Source organism: Neovison vison, chromosome 13 (genome assembly GCF_020171115.1).
Source record: "Neovison vison isolate M4711 chromosome 13, ASM_NN_V1, whole genome shotgun sequence".
NCBI lineage: Eukaryota > Metazoa > Chordata > Mammalia > Carnivora > Mustelidae > Neogale > Neogale vison.
Window position 1 is genome coordinate 93,568,710 of NC_058103.1, and position 19,440 is coordinate 93,588,149.

General features: G+C 41.3%; 1 protein-coding gene across 1 annotated transcript in view; it reads right to left on the reverse strand.

Annotated features, from left to right (window-relative positions):
* Positions 1 to 19,100, reverse strand: part of AVEN (apoptosis and caspase activation inhibitor) — a 154,961-nt gene extending 135,861 nt beyond the window's left edge. The window contains exons 1-3 of the mRNA XM_044230142.1: positions 19,024 to 19,100; positions 16,476 to 16,560; positions 8,365 to 8,542 (exon numbers count right to left, since the gene is read on the reverse strand). Coding sequence (XP_044086077.1) covers positions 8,365 to 8,542; positions 16,476 to 16,560; positions 19,024 to 19,085 — 325 coding nt within the window. The 5' untranslated portion in view covers positions 19,086 to 19,100. The remainder of the gene's footprint in view (positions 1 to 8,364; positions 8,543 to 16,475; positions 16,561 to 19,023) is intronic.
* Between the last annotated feature and the right edge of the window lie 340 nt (positions 19,101 to 19,440).

Genomic DNA, 19,440 nt, shown 5'->3' on the forward strand with positions numbered 1-19,440 from the left:
ATTTGCAGGGTCTGATAGTACTGAATTTGCTAAAAAGTTTATAGAGACACCAGCCAAAAGCAAAAAGACTTTCTAAGACTTTTCAAGGAGGAAACTGTGCAAAAAAGAAAGAAAGAAAGAGAATGGAGAAAGAAAATACGGTGTGAGTTAAATTAAGAAACTAAACAAGAAGAAAGACAGAAGTGCTACAGACACTAAAATGAAATCTCTGGAAAACGGAATGCTGAAACTTTGGGAGGACTTAGATGATCAGACCTAGAAAAGACCCACACTTCCGTTTCTCAAATCGTGGAGATGTAAAATGGAGAGGAGTAATTCTATTTAAAGAAAAAGCTAAGAAGCACTAGACTGGCCAAGTAAGCCAAGACTGGTAACTTGCACTTATGGAACAAAGAAGTGAGGTGGGGAGGTACGGGGGTGGGGTGGGGTGGGGAAAACAGCGCCAAAAGAAGTCATGGAGGATCAACAAGAATCCCTAAACAAATGGAACTGGAAAGGTCACAGATCTGAAGGAAGAGGGAGAGGAATTAAAGCCATCAGGGAAGGTACAGTTTCATGGCAAGAAAGTGAATGTGCATGGGGGAGAGGCACAGGATGAAAAGGACGCCAACTGGGCCAGTAAGAGCAGACAAAGGAGAACCTGCAAGGAAACCACAAGAAACACGCAGTGGCACAGAGACCAGGAATCTGGCAAACCCATTTCCAGGTATTCAGTTGCTTTTTATCTTTGGAGGTTTAAAAAAAGAAAATCAAATTAAACCCACTTCGATGTCTGCCTATAAGAAAGGAAAGATTTTTTTTGTGGTTTTACATTTCTTGTTGTTCCCAAATGAAGATTTTTTTTTTTAAGTGCATACATAGTTCTGTTTCTGTTATTTCAAATTATTCAAATACCAAAGGGAAGGTTCGTCTACCAAACGGTCTTTGTGATGAGAATATATTAGTAAAAACTGATAAAATGCATACCATAGAAACAGAAAAAAAAAAAAAATGAACTGAGTCCACCGGGACAAATTCAGCCATTCTGCTGCTTCATGGGCCGCTAGAGCGAGAGGTTTTCTTTTCCTGTTCAGTCCAAAGGGGCAGGGTAGGGGGGGATCAAATACCATTATAATTAAAATCTACCCCCACCAAAATTAACTTTTCATAAAATTACACTGTAGAAAAGATATAATAACTTGAAATGAAAATATGCATGGACAACTATGCTGACCAAACTGCAAGCTAATCATTTTGTTTGTATTTGTTAGACTGAAAATAAACAGAGCTTACAGACTTGCACATAAACGTTTTTTTCACATGTTTATCTTCAATATTGCTCCAGTGCATTCTGCTCACACTGTCAACATTTTTTCTAACTCTGGTTGTCTGTGACTTCTTGAAAGGAATACATAGAGCATATGGCATGAATTCAATGACTCACCACTGGGGGGGTGGGGGGAAATGGGTGCGGAGGGGCAGAAAACTTGCTTAAAGAGCTAACATCTTATGCCTGAACCTAAGTGAGAGAACAGTACCATTCTCAAAGCTGGTGAAACAGAAGTTAGAACTACAACAACACTGTTCAGAAAGAAAAGCTGTGGGTGCAACTACTTCAGAGCCTTACAGAAAGAGTCCTAAAAAGATCTCGTCTGAGGACTCCCAATCCTACCAGCAAAAGTATGACTTCAAACAAACTAGTCCCCTCTTCCTTTATCCTCCACTTGGAAAAATAAGATGCCACTACCCACGACCAGAGACCAAAACAACACAGCAGCGCCTACGTGATGAAGGCCTCAGGGTGTCGAAAAGGACTGCCTCTTCCAAAGTGTTCCCCGTGGTCTATGAAGGTAACTGAAATCCTATCATGAGAAATCCATTCTCAGGCTTTCCTTGTCTAGGGAGACACATAAAAGAATAGGTAAGATAAAATTTAAGTTAATTTTTTTATTTTATTTTACTTATTTGTCAAAGGTGGGGGAGCAAAAGCAGGGGGAGACTCAGGCAGAGGGAGAAGCAGGCTCCCTGCCAAGCAAGGAGCCTGATGTGGGACTCAGTCCCATGACCCCGAGATCATGACCCAAGCCAAAGGCAGATGCCCAACCAACAGAGCCACCTAGACGTCCAAAGAATATTCAACAAACATAAATAAACATCATCCAGGTCAAGAAACAGATAGCTGTCAATATCACAGAAGTCCCCCAACCCTGACACCTGCTATACACCCCTCCCTAATCATTAGCCCTCACCTCTCCCCTAGAGGGGACAACAGTCCTGAATTTTACCATAATCATTTCCTTGGTTTCTATTTTACCATTACAAATATGGCTGCCTAAATAACTCAGCTTACTGTTTTCTTTTCTTTTTTTTTTTTTTTAAGATTTTATTTATTTTTTTTATTTGAGAGAGAGAGAGACAGTGAGAAAGAGCATGAGCGAGGTGAAGGTCAGAGGGAGAAGCAGACTCCCCATGGAGCTGGGAGCCCGATGCGGGACTCCATCCCGGGACTCCGGGATCATGACCTGAGCCGAAGGCAGTCGTCCAACCAACCGAGCCACCCAGGCGTCCCAGCTTACTGTTTTCTTGTGTGTGAACTTCAAGTAGAATAATACAGAGGTATTTTGTGGCTATGTAATGCTCCTTTTACTTTACAGTATGTTTGAGAGACTCAACCTCGTTTTAATGTACTCATTCCACTATGAATGGACATCTCAGTGGCTTTCACATGTGGTTCTTCTGACCAGCATCACTACACACACTCACACTCGTCTCCTGGCACAAGTGTCCTAGAGCTTTCTAGAGTGTCTCCCAAGGGTCCAAGAGATGAACCTTCGAATTTACTAAAAAATGACAGTACGATCTTCCTAAGCGAATACATACACATATGTACATATATGCCAACATACATACACACCAGCTGTGTGTGCAGTAGAAACTCCCTCTTTGAATTAATTACAACGTAAATCCTACAAGGAAAGTAACAAAACATTAAGCTAGATGTATTCTTACCAAAAGGTCCGTCCTCAAAATGGCATTTGAGAATTGGACCGGAGGTATACACACCACACAGCTGATCCTAGAATATAAAATAATGCTTAAAGTCCAATCACCCTCTTGTCTTCTGTCTCCCTTCAGTACATTTGTTTAGCTAAGCTGTAACTGTGATTAAATCCTACTCTCTACCCCTCTTTACTTGCACACAAAACAGCAGAGCGGAAGAGGGAACACCACCCTTCTCACCTCATGTTCATAAACACCAACTCTAGCGGGCCTCCAATACCACCCAGCAATCCAGCCAGCTTCCTATTTCGTTCACTCTCCCACATGTAGACAACCATTCTTACCTTCTACTCTCTCTCACTTCTAGTACCCCCCTGTGACCCTCACTCACAGCATTCTTCTTTCACTAAGATAACAGAAGCAATTAGAAGGCCCTGTCTCATCAACCCCCCTACCTGTATCCATGCCTCTATGTTCTGGCCTTTCCTCTGATTACAGTTCAACAACTGTCTGAGCCCCGAGCAATGGGCACTCCCACCATCTGTCCAATAGAGTTTCCATCACCACATGTGGACCAAAGAACATAAATCAAGTCATTCTCCCCCCTTCCTACATTATTGTTTGCCCTCTCTTCCAGACTGTTCTATCAACAAATAAACATGCAGTTATTTCTCCCATCTCTAAAAAACAAGTCTTAAAAAACAGGTCTTGAAAAAAATTAATTAATTAAAATTAAAATTTAAAACAGGTCTTGACCCACTTCCCCCACCAGTCCATCGCTCTCCTTCTGATAATAACAAGACTCCTTAAAATTAGGAGGTATTTATACTTGCTGTCTCCAATGTCTCTCCTCCCCTATTCTTTTTGAATTCAAGAATGAATTTATCCCACCAAACAAAACTGCTCTTACTGGGGCACCTGAGTGGCTCAGTGGGTTAAAGCCTTGCCTTCAGCTCAGGTCATGATCCCAGGGTCCTGGGATGGAGCCCCATGTCGGGTTCTCTGCTCAGCAGGGAGCCTGCTTCCCTTCCTCTCTCTGCCCCTGCTTCTCTGCCTACTTGTGATCTCTGTCTGTCAAATAAATAAATAAAATCTTTAAAAAAAAAATAAAACTACTCTTGCCAAGATCACTAGTAACCCCATGATGTTAAAGTCAAGTGTCAATTTCTAGATGTCATCAAGTGCATTTGACACAGATCCCTCCTTCCAGGAAACATCTAAAGATAACAGTTTCCTGGTATCTTTTTCCTGCTCACACTCAGTCTCCTTGTGCTGGTTCCTTCTCATCTCCATAAGCTCTAGACACTGTGCTGCCCAGTGCTCAGAACTTTTCTACTAATAACTCCCTGGTCATCTCACACAGTCTCGTGACTCTGAGTGTCACCTACAGGCTGCCAGCCCCCAGATGTGTATCTCGGGGCCAGACCCGGATCCCGCACCCCAGAGGTCTTTATCCAGCAACCTGCGAGGTATTTCCTATTGGATGCTACGCTGGGGCTCTTATATTGGCACCTCCAGATTCACTCTCCTCCTTCCTCCTCCCTGTTCTGCCCGAAGAGGCTGATCTATATGGATGACAGCAACAGGCTCTGTTTGCCTTCTGGCTGCTAGTAGGTTAGGATTCTGGGAAGCCCTAGCAGGAGAATAAAGGTGGGGGGACAGTAGAAGACCAGAGTATTTATTCACCTTCTCCCTCCCTGGAGAGTCACCTTCACTGGCTAGATCTCTGGAGCAAAGGTGATTGATTCATCCTCTCAAGGTCAACTACCCTATAAGAATCTCTCCCCCAGAGTTTCAGTGACGAGGGATAGTAACATCTCTGCTATTACCATTCCTCCCAATGCTCTACAATCTATGTGCTCTCCCCACATCCCGCCCATACTTGTGTAAATGATGCCTTTGTTAAAAGTTCCTTCTGGGCGCCTGGGTGGCTCAGTGGGTTGAGCCTCTGCCTTTGGCTCAGGTCATGATCCCAGGGACCTGGGATCGAGCCCTGCATCGGCTCTCTGCTCGGCGGGGAGCCTGCTTCTCTCTCTCTCTGCCTGCCTCTCTGTCTACTTGGGATCTCTGTCTGTCAAATAAATAAATAAAACCTTTAAAAAAAAAAAAAAGTTCCTTCTAATTATATTGAGGGTGCCATCTAGGTCCTCCAGGAACTCTGACTAACAAAGATGTCCAACTGGCAGCTCAGTGATAATACATGCAAAACTGAGCACCTCCCATGGTCTTACCTATCTCAATCAATGGCAGCTTCCTTCCTGTAGTTCTCAGGTCAAGAACCTGGCATCATCCTCATACATCTTTTACCTCATACCCCATATCCTCAAGCCCTGTATGCTCTTCCCTCAAAATAGACCCAGAACCCAGTCACATCTCACCAGCTCCATGGCCACCACCCTGGCCATGACCACCATCCCTACTTGTTTGGGTTGTTGCAATAGCCTCCCAGATGGTTTACCAACGCAGCAGCCAGAGAGGTTCTGGTAAGTTAAGCCATATCACTCTTCTCTTCAAAACCCTCTCACAGCTGCTCATCTCAGAGTAAAAGCCAACATCTTTCATAATAATCTACAAGTGCCCCCGTGATCTGGCCCCATATGCCTCTCTGACCTTATCACCTACTTGCTCACTTTGCTCCAGTCATGCTGGCCTCACTTGCTATTCTCTATACTCCTGTCACCAAGCCTTTGAACTTGCTATGCCCTTGGCCTACAACACTCCTCCCATAGATATCTTCAATGCTTCCTCACTCACCTTCCTCAGGCCTTTATGCAAATGTCATCATCTCAATAAGACTTTCTCTGGCCACTCTTTCTAAAATTATAATAGCCTCTCCGCACTTCATCTCCATCTCAAGCAATTATCACCACTTAGCATCTTACATACTTGATTTTCTTTAATGTTCTCCACGATTTAGAAGGTCCACTCCAGGAGGCGTGTGTTTTGGTCTGCTCTGTTCTTTGCCATATGCTCAATCTCTAAAATGGTACCTGGAAGTAGCGGATACTCAAATAATTGTTTAATGAACCACAACCAGACACCATTCAGTCAGACGGCAATAGTTAAAAAGTCTAACAGTACTACATATGGCCAAAGATAGCAAACACTAGGAATCCTAGTTCATCTCCACTTTGAAGAGCAATTCGGCTAGATCTAGAAAAGTTGATGATGTGCACATCTAACAAACTAGCAATCTACTTTTCTGGGCTATGTATTTATTTATACAGATGAATATGGTATACTAGAAGTCCATGACTCCAAGGAGTATAGTCAGACTAGCTGGAGAATATTAATATTTTAGGATCAGAGAAGGAAGTCCATCCCTCAAAAGAAAACTAATACAGTCCTGCTCCTACAATGAAGAGAACATGGTGGCTCTTCTCAGGCATAGGACATGGTGAAAAGAAAATGATCAATCACCAGCAGAATGGGGGGAAAAAATCAAAGCACCTATCAGAAGATGATCACAATTGTGACAATTGTGATCACCCAAAAAACCAATCACAGATAAGTCACCTGGGAAGAAATCAGCAAGCAAAGACAGACTACAGGAAAGACATGTAAGACCCAAATCATGTTTGGTTTTAAATTGTAAATAAAATGCTAACATAAGTAACCAAAATAGTACACCACTGGGCATAAATGCTAGGTCAGACTTGAATTTTGCATTGCCTTCAAACATTCATGCAGGATCTCTCACAGGCCAGACACAGTCCTAGTAATGGACTATACATTTGGTTCAACTAAAACCAGGTAGTTCATGTGTTAGCCTTATTGCGCCTACTTCAAGTTTTCCCTACGTCCTTTCACAGAACCGCCAAGAGAAAGAGAAAATAAGCAGCCTACCTTTTACCTTTCTCCCACCTTGAAGAAAAGTGCTAATAAGCCTGTAATTGGCCAAAATTCGGGTCACCAGAGGGTAGTACTCATCTGACCGGCAAGAAGATGAGTCACCAGTCCCTGAACAGTCTGTGAGTTTGAGGCCCTCAGCATACACCTCTCCTAAGAGGGTTACTGTGTGGTGGGGTGGGGGGCATAGAATGTAATGACACCAGGCTGAACCTCGCTCTTCTGACTCACACTCACATACTCTCTCCACTTACAATTCTCTTTCTCCTCAAAGGGTTTAATTAAGTCAGAAGAGAATTCATCACTTTAGGATGCTTAGTCTGGTACAGGCATTCAAAAATACAGGCAGAGGAGAAAAAAGACAAGTTGAACTCAACAGCAACATAAAAGTCAGGAGGAAAAGGGAATTTAAAGCAAACTGTCTGAAAATCTTCATTTTATTTCTCTGCTTCTTACCGCCTCATCCTTTAAATTTTTTTTGACCTGGTAATATTTTGTTGTTGAGGTCATCATGGACTCTCATAATACTTGTAGTAACAACACAGAGAGATCTCCCGCACTTGACCCAGTTTCCCTAATGATAACACTGTGCAAAACTACAGCATAATATCACAACCAGAATATTGACATATTGATATTGATATAACCCACCAATATTGTTCAGATTTTTCCAGTCTTATTTTTACTCACTTGTGTGTGTGTCTTAAGTTCTAGACAATTTTATCACTTGGGTAGGTTTGTGTATCTACCACCACAATCGAGAAAATGATCGGTATCAGCACTAGAAGGACACCTCATGTTACCTTCTTATAACCACATCCACCAACCCATCCCTAACCCCTGAAAACCACTAATCCATCTGCCATTCATTCTTTCAACCCTCATGCCACACCCTAGTAGACAGTAGCCGTCTGTACAACCAGCCCTGTTCCATCCTCCTCTCACTATACTCCTACTCTCCAGCCTCACACAGCTGCACACTCAGGGTGGATTCTGTCTTCAAAAAGAGCTGGCCAGAGAAGGAAAGGGTGTTGCACCTTACTGCTAGAGAAAACCATCCAAAAGCAAAACAGAAGGGTTTTCACATTCAGGTACACAGGTCTCTTCTATGTGCACATCCACTAATATGCATAGTCCTGGCCATAAAAGAGGAAAGAACACATATTCTAGAAGCTTCGTAAAGCTTTGTATAAACATAAGTATTGATTCCTATGAAATCAAGGGAAGGACTTCTATTTTCAGACTACCCAAGTCAGAGGGGCATAGTGCAGCATTTTTCACTTCCATAAAGACTTTCATCCATTTCAACCAGGACTTAAGTCCTTCTACGTTGGTACGTGGAATCCCTAGCTTCCACTTAAAGAAACATCTTTCTTCCTTACAAGCCATTAGATACGCTGTCCTTTCCTCAAATTTAAAATCCACAGGACAAAATGAACTGCTAGTTATTACAACCCAGTTTTAAAAGGAACATAAATAAAAGGTCTGCGGGACTCTCGGGGCACTAAAGCATATGCATGCGAATGGGATTCATACCTGCCGAGCTGAGAAGAACGCTGAAGTCCGTCCCCCTCTGTGATTCTCCGCTTTCATTATTGACTTCTTTTTCAATATCTTGATATCGATCCCAGTTAGAGACTATCTTTCTTTTAGAATAATTTCCCTGTTCCTCATTCTCTTCTCCATAGGTCTCTGCATCACTGTCATCTTCAACCTGCAATCATTAGAGACAAATCAATACACAAGCAGTGGAAATTTCGACCTCAGCAGCCTTAGCAGTAAAGTAAAACCAAAAAAAAAAAAAATAGTACACCGGTATCACGATGAAGAACACATTGGTAGACCAAGCTCTCTGAGGATACTAAATAGTATTTCAAAAGGACCCCATTATATCAGAATGTACTTTCAGGGCAAGCTTTTCCTTTAGCTTTGCTGAGGAAATTTAGCAATTTCCTGCCAAAAAATCTGTGTAACTGATAGGGCTAACATCTACCCCAGTGTACGCTTTTTCAATAGCTATTTCAGCTCATTGAAACAATCAAGGCTATATGAATCTTAAACTTAGAGGACTTTAGGATAGAAATCAACCATTTTCAGGGGCACTTGGGTGGCCCAGTCAGTTGAGCATCTGTCTTCAGCTCAGGTCATGATCTCAGGGTCCTGGGATGGAGCCCCACATCCAACTCCCTGCTCAGCGGGGAGTTTGCTTCTCCCTCTCCCTCTGTCCCTCCCCACCATTCATGCTCTCTCTCTCACTCTCTAATAAAATCTTGAAAAAAAGAAAAAAAAAAATCAACCATTTCAAAGCCTACCTACTCCCAGAAATCGGCACCACATAAATACCTCAGAAACTACCTGCACTATCTGACCTATATAAGTTTACATGTAAAATCACCAAGGTTGCTTGGAATTGGTAATGATTAAGGGTTTTGCCAGCTGGTGCAATGGGATCTTTTAGTTATGGAAAAGAAGTTAATCCTTTTTTTAAAAAAAAGATTTTATTTATTTATTTGACAGACAGAAATCACAAGTAGGCAGAGAGGCAGGCAGAGAGAGAGAGGAAGAAGCGGCTCCCTGCTGACAGCCTGATATGACTCAATCCCAGGACCCTAAGATCATGACCTGAGCTAAAGGCAGAGGCTTTAACCCACTGAGCCACCCAGGCACCCCTGAAGTTAATCCTTTTTATGCCTAAGAATGTGGCTTGAGAAAACTGAACTGCTACATAAGAAACTGAGGCATAAGTATATTATTTAAAGTAATTAAAGATAAATAAGCAAATAAAAATACATAAAATATTATAAGGAGGAAGAGGTGGGAGAGAAGAGAGAACAGTTACGGAAGTTAAATCCTCATCTTTCATTTCTGGAAGACAATTGGCTAAATATTGATTTGATACATTCAAAAAAATAAAGTCACTGGAAATAAATCATTTCTAGATGTTGCACAAAAATTTGTTATACAGCTAATTTTTTTCAATTTTAAGGATTAGTTTTTTTTTTTTCTTTGCAATTTATTTTACTAAAATCAAAACCAGAGAAAATTACAAGAGAAAACTTTAGGCCAATATTAAGGATTAGTTTTTTAAAGTAAGTATTTTGAAAGTTTAAAAAAAGAAATCAACCATTTCAATTTACAGATTTTATAAACACGGTAAGTTTTTTAAGTTTTAAATAGAACTCTGCTCAGATGCATTCAAGAGCACAGCTTCCAGTCTTGGGTATTAAAAGAGAGCATGCAGAAAAATGCAAAAGGTGAAAAATTATAAAAGATAAAGGGTCTAGTTTCCTCAATAAATAATTTGCAAGAGGAAAAACCGCTGGGGGAGAAGAGAGAAACCTATAGATTGAAAGACCTTACTGGTCACATAACCATTTGTAATGTCAGGAACTTGCCTGAAATCGAATTCAGACAATATAACTACAGATAAAAATCACTTATGAGACAATCAGAGAAAGGAGAATGACTGGATATTTGATTATATTGAAGAAATACTATTATTTCACATGTTTATTGTTTGGTATGATACTATATCATGTTTTTTTAAAATCTTATTTTTTTGGAATAAATACCAAACCACTTATGAATGAAAAGATAGAACATGTGGGATTTCCTTCAAAATAGTGGGTGGAGAGGAAATAAACCAAGCATAATTGATAATCATATTATTCTATTTACTTTTCTATGTATTTGAAAATTTCCATAATAAAAAATTAAATCTCAAAAAGGAAGATGCATGTAGAATCTAAAGAAATGGTTCAAAGAAGTATCTTAAAGATTATAAAATCTTTATCAAGAGAAAAACTTGATGCACTTGGGTGGCTCAGTGGGTTAAGCTGCTGCCTTCAGCTCAGGTCATGATCTCAGGGTCTGGGATCGAGCCCCGCATCAGGCTCTCTGCTCGGCAGGACCCTCCTTCTCCCTCTCTCTCTATCTGCCTCTCTGCCTACTTGTGATCTCTCTCTCTGTGCCAAATAAATAAACAAAATCTTTAAAAAATTTTAAAATTAAAATTAAAAAATAAAAAGAGAAAAACTTGTGAAATATACTACAACAACCCATCTATAAAAGGACATGTTAGTCTAGACTTTACCAAAAAAAAAAGTTTCGATTACCACAAAAATGGGACATGTGCATTTGAGAATGAGAGGACAAGACAGTAAAGAAATAAACAAAAACCCCATATTCCCATCACTTGAGAGTAGGAGCACCACTATTAAGGTCTTAGAAAGAGATCTGCTAGTATATGCACTATCTCTATATTTACATAGACTTTTTTTGTAACAAGAATTTTTTCATCAAAATTCTGCATCTCTCCATCTCAGTTAATGGCATTTCGTATAACTATCTGGACTATTTCCAAATTTGCCTGGCCCCAAAAATTTCCTTTAGAGCTGGTTTTATCCAAGCCAGTATTCTATTCAAGGCCATGCCCTGTAGTTCACGGTTTGTCCCTAAGTCCCTTTGAACCTAGCACAGTCTCTATTTTTAGGACATTGATTTACTGAAGAGATCAGTACAGGTAGAGTGCAGAAGGATCCATCTTCTGTCTGGCTGCTTCCTGGTGGTGCTTATTCATAGGAAATAGTGGATTAAAAAATATATATATATAAAAATCTGAATGCCCAATGGAGTCAAGTTAAATATTTTTGGCTAAAAAATATTGGTTGAGAAGGTGAAAAATTATAAAAGATAATTTTTTTTTAATCTTTGTGACTTCATACATGATCTGTTGTTTAAATAATAAATACCCACAACATTCTGAAGAAAATAGCTTCCTAACTGATGTGGAACTGGGGGGACAGAAGTAGAGCTGAAAATCCTAGCACTGTTCAATCTGAGAAAATCCAATATTCCTTTGTTGGCCCACTGGGTAAACACAGTTCAGAGACTTCTCCAGTTAGCACAAAATTTCTTAACATTGTTGTAACACCTGGTAAAAATGTGGCCTGGGCAGAGTGATTAGCTTGATGTGGAAAAGGACACTGTATGTAAAGAGTTCGTAAGAAAGAGCCAGAGTGCCTAGGCAAGTATCAGACAAAATGACCTTCAAAGCAAAAATCATTATGAAACAAAGAAGGACATTACACACAGTGATAAAAGGGTCGGTTTAGCATGAAGATGTGACGACTATAACGTACGGTCCCAATAATCAAGTCCCACAATATATGCAGCAAACACTGACAGAACTGAAGGAGGAGATTGTTCAACAGTAGTAGATGGTGTGTCAGCACCACGCCTTCAGTGATGGAGACCACCTGGACAACAGCTACCACAGGCACCACAGAACCAATAAAAAGATTTGCTCACCACAGCCGTACTGCTATTTAATCTACAACAGTAATTTACATGAAATTACAAACCGCTTAATTTAACTGGCCAGTCTATGAACAGTATATTTGGGCAACAGTGTTTTTTAAACCTCCTCTTACCTTTTCTTTCAAAAGAGCAACCATCTGCCAAGAGAGTATTTAAAGATTATCTTTATCCTGAAGAGCCCTCAGATAAGCCAATAAAACTTGGGAAGTTACTAGTAGCACCTAACAACTAAATAAGAGCCTATGTAAAGCCTTTAATACTCAAAAACCTAACTTTTCAAGGTCCTTGTTTACTTTCTGCTGGAGTAGAGGGGCGTGGACATGGGTTTTCTAGCTTTGAACCTAACTAATAAGGAGGTCGGAAAACAGTCAATCTCACATTTTTCAACAACCTCCTGTGTTCCTCACAAAATGTAGTTGCACCATAAATGGGGAGAGGTGGGATAGAAAGATAGGCAAGAGGACGCATTTAAGGAAACCTTCCAACAGAAAGTCACTGGGAACTAATTTCAGTAATTAGGTAATAATGTCAAATATTATCCAACCCAAAGTGTTACAATGTGTGAAATTGGAAAATTATATTAATTCACCTTAACCTTAATATTTTTTAAATTTTTTAATTTATTTTTATTTGTTAACAAGCTTTAAGATAGATCCTTACTTAACAGTCTAATTGCCAACTTTTATATTTGTAACCCTAATCAGGATTTTTATCAGTAGCAGCTGACAATGCACTACTTTAAAAAATTTTTTAATTATAGAAAAAATTCTAAACCATCATAATTAAAGAGTTCAATGATTTTAAAAAAATAAGTATGCTAGCAAAAATAATTTTTATGCAGCATTTCAAGAAGCTAAATTTCTATTAAAAATTGAATGAAGGGGTACCTGGGTGGCTCAGGTTAAAGAGGCTTTAACCCAAGCCTCTGCCTTCGGCTCAGGTCATGATCCCAGGGTCCTGGGATCAAGCCCCACATTGGGCTCTCTGCTCAGTGGGGAGCCTGCTCTCTCCTCTCTCTCTGCCTGCCTCTCTGCCTGCTTGTGATCTCTGTCAAATAAATTTAAAAAAGAATTGAATGAAAATATTTACATATACACTATATACCTAATATACAGATCAACTAATAAGGTTTCCATTTGCCATTTGTGTATTAAGTAAAATATACATTAGAACATGAGCATCTTTGAAATGCAATACATGGCATATATAGCTACATTATCTACTGAGCCCAGAACAATGTACACTGTATTTGAGCTGCAAAATACTCTAGCCAGCAGGAATGAGAAGAAAGTGGTCCAAATTATCCTCAAATTCAGATGTTTCTCTAGAAGAGAATTATCTACATCTTTTCTTGTCCCTCCTTGTGATCGGTATATGGGAGAGAGGGGACAGAGAAAATGGTACCCCAGTCCTCAAAGTAGCTGCTCAATGACACTTCTGCCAGACCTCTTCACTCATCCCCAGTCCTCATCTTTCTTTTTTTTTTTTTTTAGTTTATTTAATACTCTACATCAAACATGAGGCTTGAACTCAGGACCCAAGATCAAGAATCACATGCTCTACCAACTGAACCAGCCAGGAGCTCCTCCAGTCCTTATCTTTCTTTCTCCAAGTCCTTTTATCTTTCTCATCTGTGTTATTTTGTTACTGAGAGTTGGCTAAAAAGAAAAGGCACTGAAAAGTAATTACCATTGGCTAGCAGTCTATACAGCAACAAGCGTATGAGATAGCTTATTGTAAAGACCTTAAGAATTATTACATCTTAAGAGTTTATGCTTCCATAATTAAGGGTAGTTTGGAAATCAGACTTTAGTAATTTTCATAGGACTAAATGATGATTTCACACTACACTTTGTGGAACTCCTTTTAGGAGGTCCTTGTGCAAAAGAGGGGTAAGTGGCAATAGAATCAGTCTCATATTATCTGCTATACAACGTGACCTTCATGTAAGAATTCAGGCTAAAAAAGGTTGTGTGTGTGTGTGTGTGTGTGTGTGTGTGTGTGTGTGTAAGAGTTATTTATTTATATGAGGCGTGGAGGGGGAGAAGGAGACAGAGAAAAATCCCAGCAGACTCCCCACTGAGCCCAACACAGGGTTGATCAGACAACCCTGAGATCATGACCTAAGCTGAAACCAAGAGTCCAAGAGCCACCCAGGCACCCCCAGACTAAAAATTTAGTAGGGCCTACTAAATTAGGCCCTCCTGGGTGGCTCAGTCAGTTAAGCCTCTGCTTTCAGATCAGGTCATGATCTCGGGGTCCTGGGATCGGATCAAGCCCAGCACTGGGCTCCCTGCTCAGCAGGGAGCCTGCTTCTCCCTCTCCTGCTGCTCCCTCTGCCTGTACACTTGCTCTCTCTCCCTCCCTACCTCCCTCTCTCTGTCAAATAAATAAATAAAATATTTTTTTTAAAACTACCAAATTAATCAAATTTGCAAGTCCCAACCTCCAGGGAAAATTCTATGAATTAGGTTAACGTCAACAACTTTTCGAGTAAAGGCACTAAGTGGAACTATAAAGACCATCTGCTTCTTGGTGTGGTTCTGATGAAGAAAAAAGTCAGCATTTTGCTTTGTGAATCCACTGACACACACAATAGAGACACACACAATAAGGACTGCAAGCAAAAACTTTTCTTAGCCCATCATTTAATTAAAGATTTTATATATTCAAAAATATCAACCTTGATAAGAGGGCTACATGTAGATACTGAGCATATTCCTGGGCAAGCTCAGTATACACCCCTCACTCACCTTAACCACAGCTGCCGACAGGTCACTTTCTCCTAAGGGGGCAGGTGATAGGTCATGTGCTTGTGCCTTTACTTCCTCTTCCCCAGGGTTGCCATGCATGGCCTTAGCGGCCAGATTTCCTTTCACGGCCACAGTTAAATTTCCACTCCTTTTATCCACCAGCACAGGACTGGTTTCCTTGGTTACTGAGGTTTTAATATCATCACCTTCCACTTTCCAGAAAACTCACAGACCATGAAATAGCTGGAGTTATTTTGTTTTTTTTTTTTTAATCTAGCCAACTTTAAGACACTCCCCAAACTCTCAAGTCAACAGCAGGAGAGAAGTTAATTAACAGGGAAACAATTACTGAACTAGAAGGAACACTCTGCCCTCACGTGAGGTCATGTGGAAATAGAGGGGGCCAGTTGACCCTATGCCTGAACCCAGGATGAGGTCTCCTACCCAAATTAACCATATCGCATCCTTCCTAAGAACAGACTTCCAATTCCTTAAACATTACTCTCTGTTCTACATTTCATAAAAGCCTCACAACCTCTTTGAGTTGTTATAATCAAAATGAACTCACGAGGAGTGACAAAGCCATTGCCGCTGCCTCTGCACCACAAATTCTGAAAATAAAATTAAGATTAAAAAGCACCTGTATTTTTAGTTCCTTCTCCGGACACATTCCTTTCTTTAAATATAACTTCAAATGGCACTTATCTTCCATCTGTCTGTCCTACAGTATATCTGAAGAGGGCTGCTTTTGTTCCTTGCAAACATTCCAACACTACTGCCAACATTCCTCCAACAACTAATTTTTTTAAAGATTTTTTTCATTTATGTATTGACAGAGAGAGAAAGAAAGAGGGAGAGTGTAAACAGGGGGGGTGCAGGCAGAAGGAAAAGCAGACTCCCCGCTGAGCAGGGAGCCTAACTTGGGACTCCATCCCAGAACCCTGAGATCATGACCTGAACTAAAGCAGATGTTTAAACAGCTGAGCCACCCAGGCATCCCTCAACAACTATTTAAGTAGTTAAGGGGTGACAGTCACCAGTTCAGGCACTGAGAGTAGAAAAATCAGATAAGGTCTTGCGCCTTAAGAACCCAGAGTCCTATGAAGAAATCAGAGAAGCAAACATATACTTAAAGAAGCGCCATATGTGTGCATGTGCATTCCTAAGACGTTATAGGAGCACCGAAATAGCACCAGCAATGGAGGAAACAGAGATGGAAGAGAGCTTCAGGACTAGCCTCGTGAGCCAGAGAAAATAAGGAGGAAGGCATTTCAGGTTGAGGGAACCATATAATTCAGCTCCAGCTGAATTTAGCTGTGGGCATGTGGCCTGAGAGGAATCCAATGAAATCAGCACCTGCTATCTCCCGCTGGAAAGCAGTTCCCAGGTTCCAAGAGATTTAGCAAAGAAGATGCTTGTAACCAAGGGATAACAGCTGTTCAAAACAAAACCCAGGGAGGTCAATGGGAAGATGTAACAGTAGCGGCATGGTTTTTTAGCCAAATGCCCCACAGAAACCACACAGAGCCAGTAGGATAGCATGATCAAAACTCCATGGAACACTTCCATACGAACCTGGTAGTAAGCGCTCTCCGCAAAGCCCCAAGCATGGGCAGGAAGGAGCAAGTCAACAGCCACAAGTCCTGCATGGTACCTATGCCTGAGAGAGGAAGCAGGGGGAGTCACGGGGAGTCAGGGTGACGTCTGACAGACCTGAGCACCCCCAAACAAACAACAGGCACTCATGAGGAAGTGTGCAGGCCCACTGACAACAGCAGCCGGCAATGTCGGGTCTTAGGCACACTGATAGCTATGGGGTACAAGGAGTTCACAGAAAAGCCTGAAGAGGCCAAGTCAGTCTGGGCCCCATGAGCTCTCGGCAACAACTGGCAAAGCTTCTCGCAGGACCCAGCTCCACTCTGAAGAGAAATCACCGCAGGTAGAATCCAAAGCGGAACAGAATCTAGTATCGTTTTTCAGTAACGACCCACAGGGCTCCTCGCTCCATCCTTTTCCTTCTCCGGGTTCCTATCTTGTCCTCATCGATGTGGTTTTGTTTCAGAGAGTTTGATAAAAACAAGAGGCGTGAGAAAGTCATTCCCATTGGTTAGCAGGATCACGAACCCGGGCCAGAAGCACTCTTCTGTCCATTCCCAGCTCCTCAGATGCCTCCACGCTCAGCACGGAGTTTGCTTGGAAGATGCCCTCTCTCTGCCCCTCCCCCCACTCAACAACTTGCTTTCTCTCTCTTTCTCTCTCTCTCAAATAAATAAATACCCCCCTCCCAAAAAAAAGTCCCTTCTCACCAGCTATTTTGGGACATTTTTCGCTTAAGATTTTTTCCTGCAAAGTTCCTATTGCCATGTAGTTACCAATTTTAATAAGATGTCATCATCAAGATAAGTGATCAGTAAGCCTTATTCAGAAATTCTAAAAGGACTGTTCTTCGGACTGAACCAGCTAGTGTCCTTAGGGTCAATAGAGTCTTGATTTTTTTTTTTTTTAATGAAATCATCTAGTCTTCTCCAAGCCTCAAAATAAGTTTTGCCAGTAGACAATATGCTCTTCTACCTTTAGAATAGAACTTCTTACTGACACCTTTGCAAGCTTGCTCTACGATACCAACCTGTGGAGGCAAATTGAAAATTTGGTTAAAACAATCATTTGGGGGGTGCCTGAGTGGCTCAGTGGGTTGGGGCCTCTGCCTTCGGCTCGGGTCATGATCCCAGGTCCTGGGATCTCTGCTCAGCCGGAGGCCTGATTCCTCCTCTCTCTCTGCCTGCCTGTCTGCCTATTTGTGATCTCTGTCAGATAAACAAATAAAATCTAAAAAAAAAAAACAAAACAAACAAACAAAAAAAAAACATTTGGTTTAAGCCCCAAAGCTTTAGAGATGAGATGAGGTTCAGAAAAGGACTTGTCCAAGGTCTCACTTCACAGCAGAAGCAGAATGAAACCTGCCTAGAATGCAACCCGGTGCTTTTGCCAACATGTCTCTTGACGGAGCAAAATCTTAGTAAAACAAGTCATTCTCTCTAACGTGTTAAGGCTCTTCATTTCTAAAGTCTTTATGAAGGTTCTATTCAAAACTCCTGACCACCAGCAGAAAATAATGACACATTTTAAATGGTAAAAGAAGTATAGCAAGCCAGACTGAGGATTCCAAAATCATCCTTTGATGTGTGAAGCCACTTTCCTTACATCAATGACACTATCTTGATCTTTCAAAATTCATTCTTGTTCAAAGACCTTATTTAATTTCAAGGAAGTCCTGGAAGATAGGTTAGGATCTTACACATAATTATATATACAAAGATGAAATACTGTTGAAATAGGTCACATACCCACTCCAAACACTTAGCATCCACACAAGAGAGCAAATCTGACACAAAAGCCTATTCAACTTCAAACCATTTGGTCATTTAAAACAGCAAGGTTCACAGTGTGAAGAAATGGCTCGATAGTAAGAAGTCACTTATGTTAAAAGCAATAAATATGACCAGAGATGGGGAGGAGAGGGCCACACATAATCAGTAACAATAGAGAAAAGATACACAATTTGAAAAGACTTAAGCTTTTCCAAAAAGTACAGAAAGTACTTCAGAGCAAGACGAAAACAGAAGATGAAGTCAACGGGTAACAAACTGGTAAAATGTAAAAGAAAAAAAAAAGGAACTGTACAAAACAGGTGTGATCTAAATCTATGCTTAATTAAAAGATCAAGACCATCATCTGGCAGAAAACCCTTCTCCAACCACCTCACAATTCAGTCAAATGGACTGCCAACCTCACTGCGCCTTCATTCCTGATGGATCGAAGCTACAGACATGCAGCTCGAAATCTGCGGGCCTTCAGGAAACCTCCACATGTGCATTATTCAGGTCCCTCGGCTGAATGTCGGTCTTCTCTCTCCTTGTGAGGAGAAGCTTTTCCTCACAAGCAAGATTAACTAACCAGGTCAAATTTCAGGAGATGCAAGACCCACTCTCCACACAACTTTTTCGTTGTCCTGTCTTTAGTCAGGGGCCAAACTCAAGGCCCGACGAGTACAAGCTGTTTGATTTGCCAGTTCACACTAGAGAACAATGGACCTACCAGAACTTTCTCCCTTCTAAGCACCTACCTCATGAGGGACAGCCCACGGACACAGACCGTGACAAGGAAGGACCCCGCTAGACCAACCATCTGTCGAGTCTTTCTCTGTGCACGTGGTTTACCAGACACCCCTGAAACAGGGCCTGTGCTTCCCCCTTCCCTAGCCTTCTACCAGTCGACATGCCTCTCTGGAACGTCTCCTCCTCTTCAGTTGTATGCAATGCCTAACATTCCTCTTCTGCGGGCTGGCTGGGTTTTTCTGGGTGTTGAAATCTTTGCTTTATCTTCAAGAGCACCTGCACAGGACAACATGAACACGAAGAGAAAAGGACAGACGCGCTTGCAGTGCTCCTGCCACCGACCCCCTTCAACTGAAGCCAATAGCGATCCATGACGCGCCTGCACAAACTGTATTTAGAGACTCCATGAGCAAATATATTGTAGA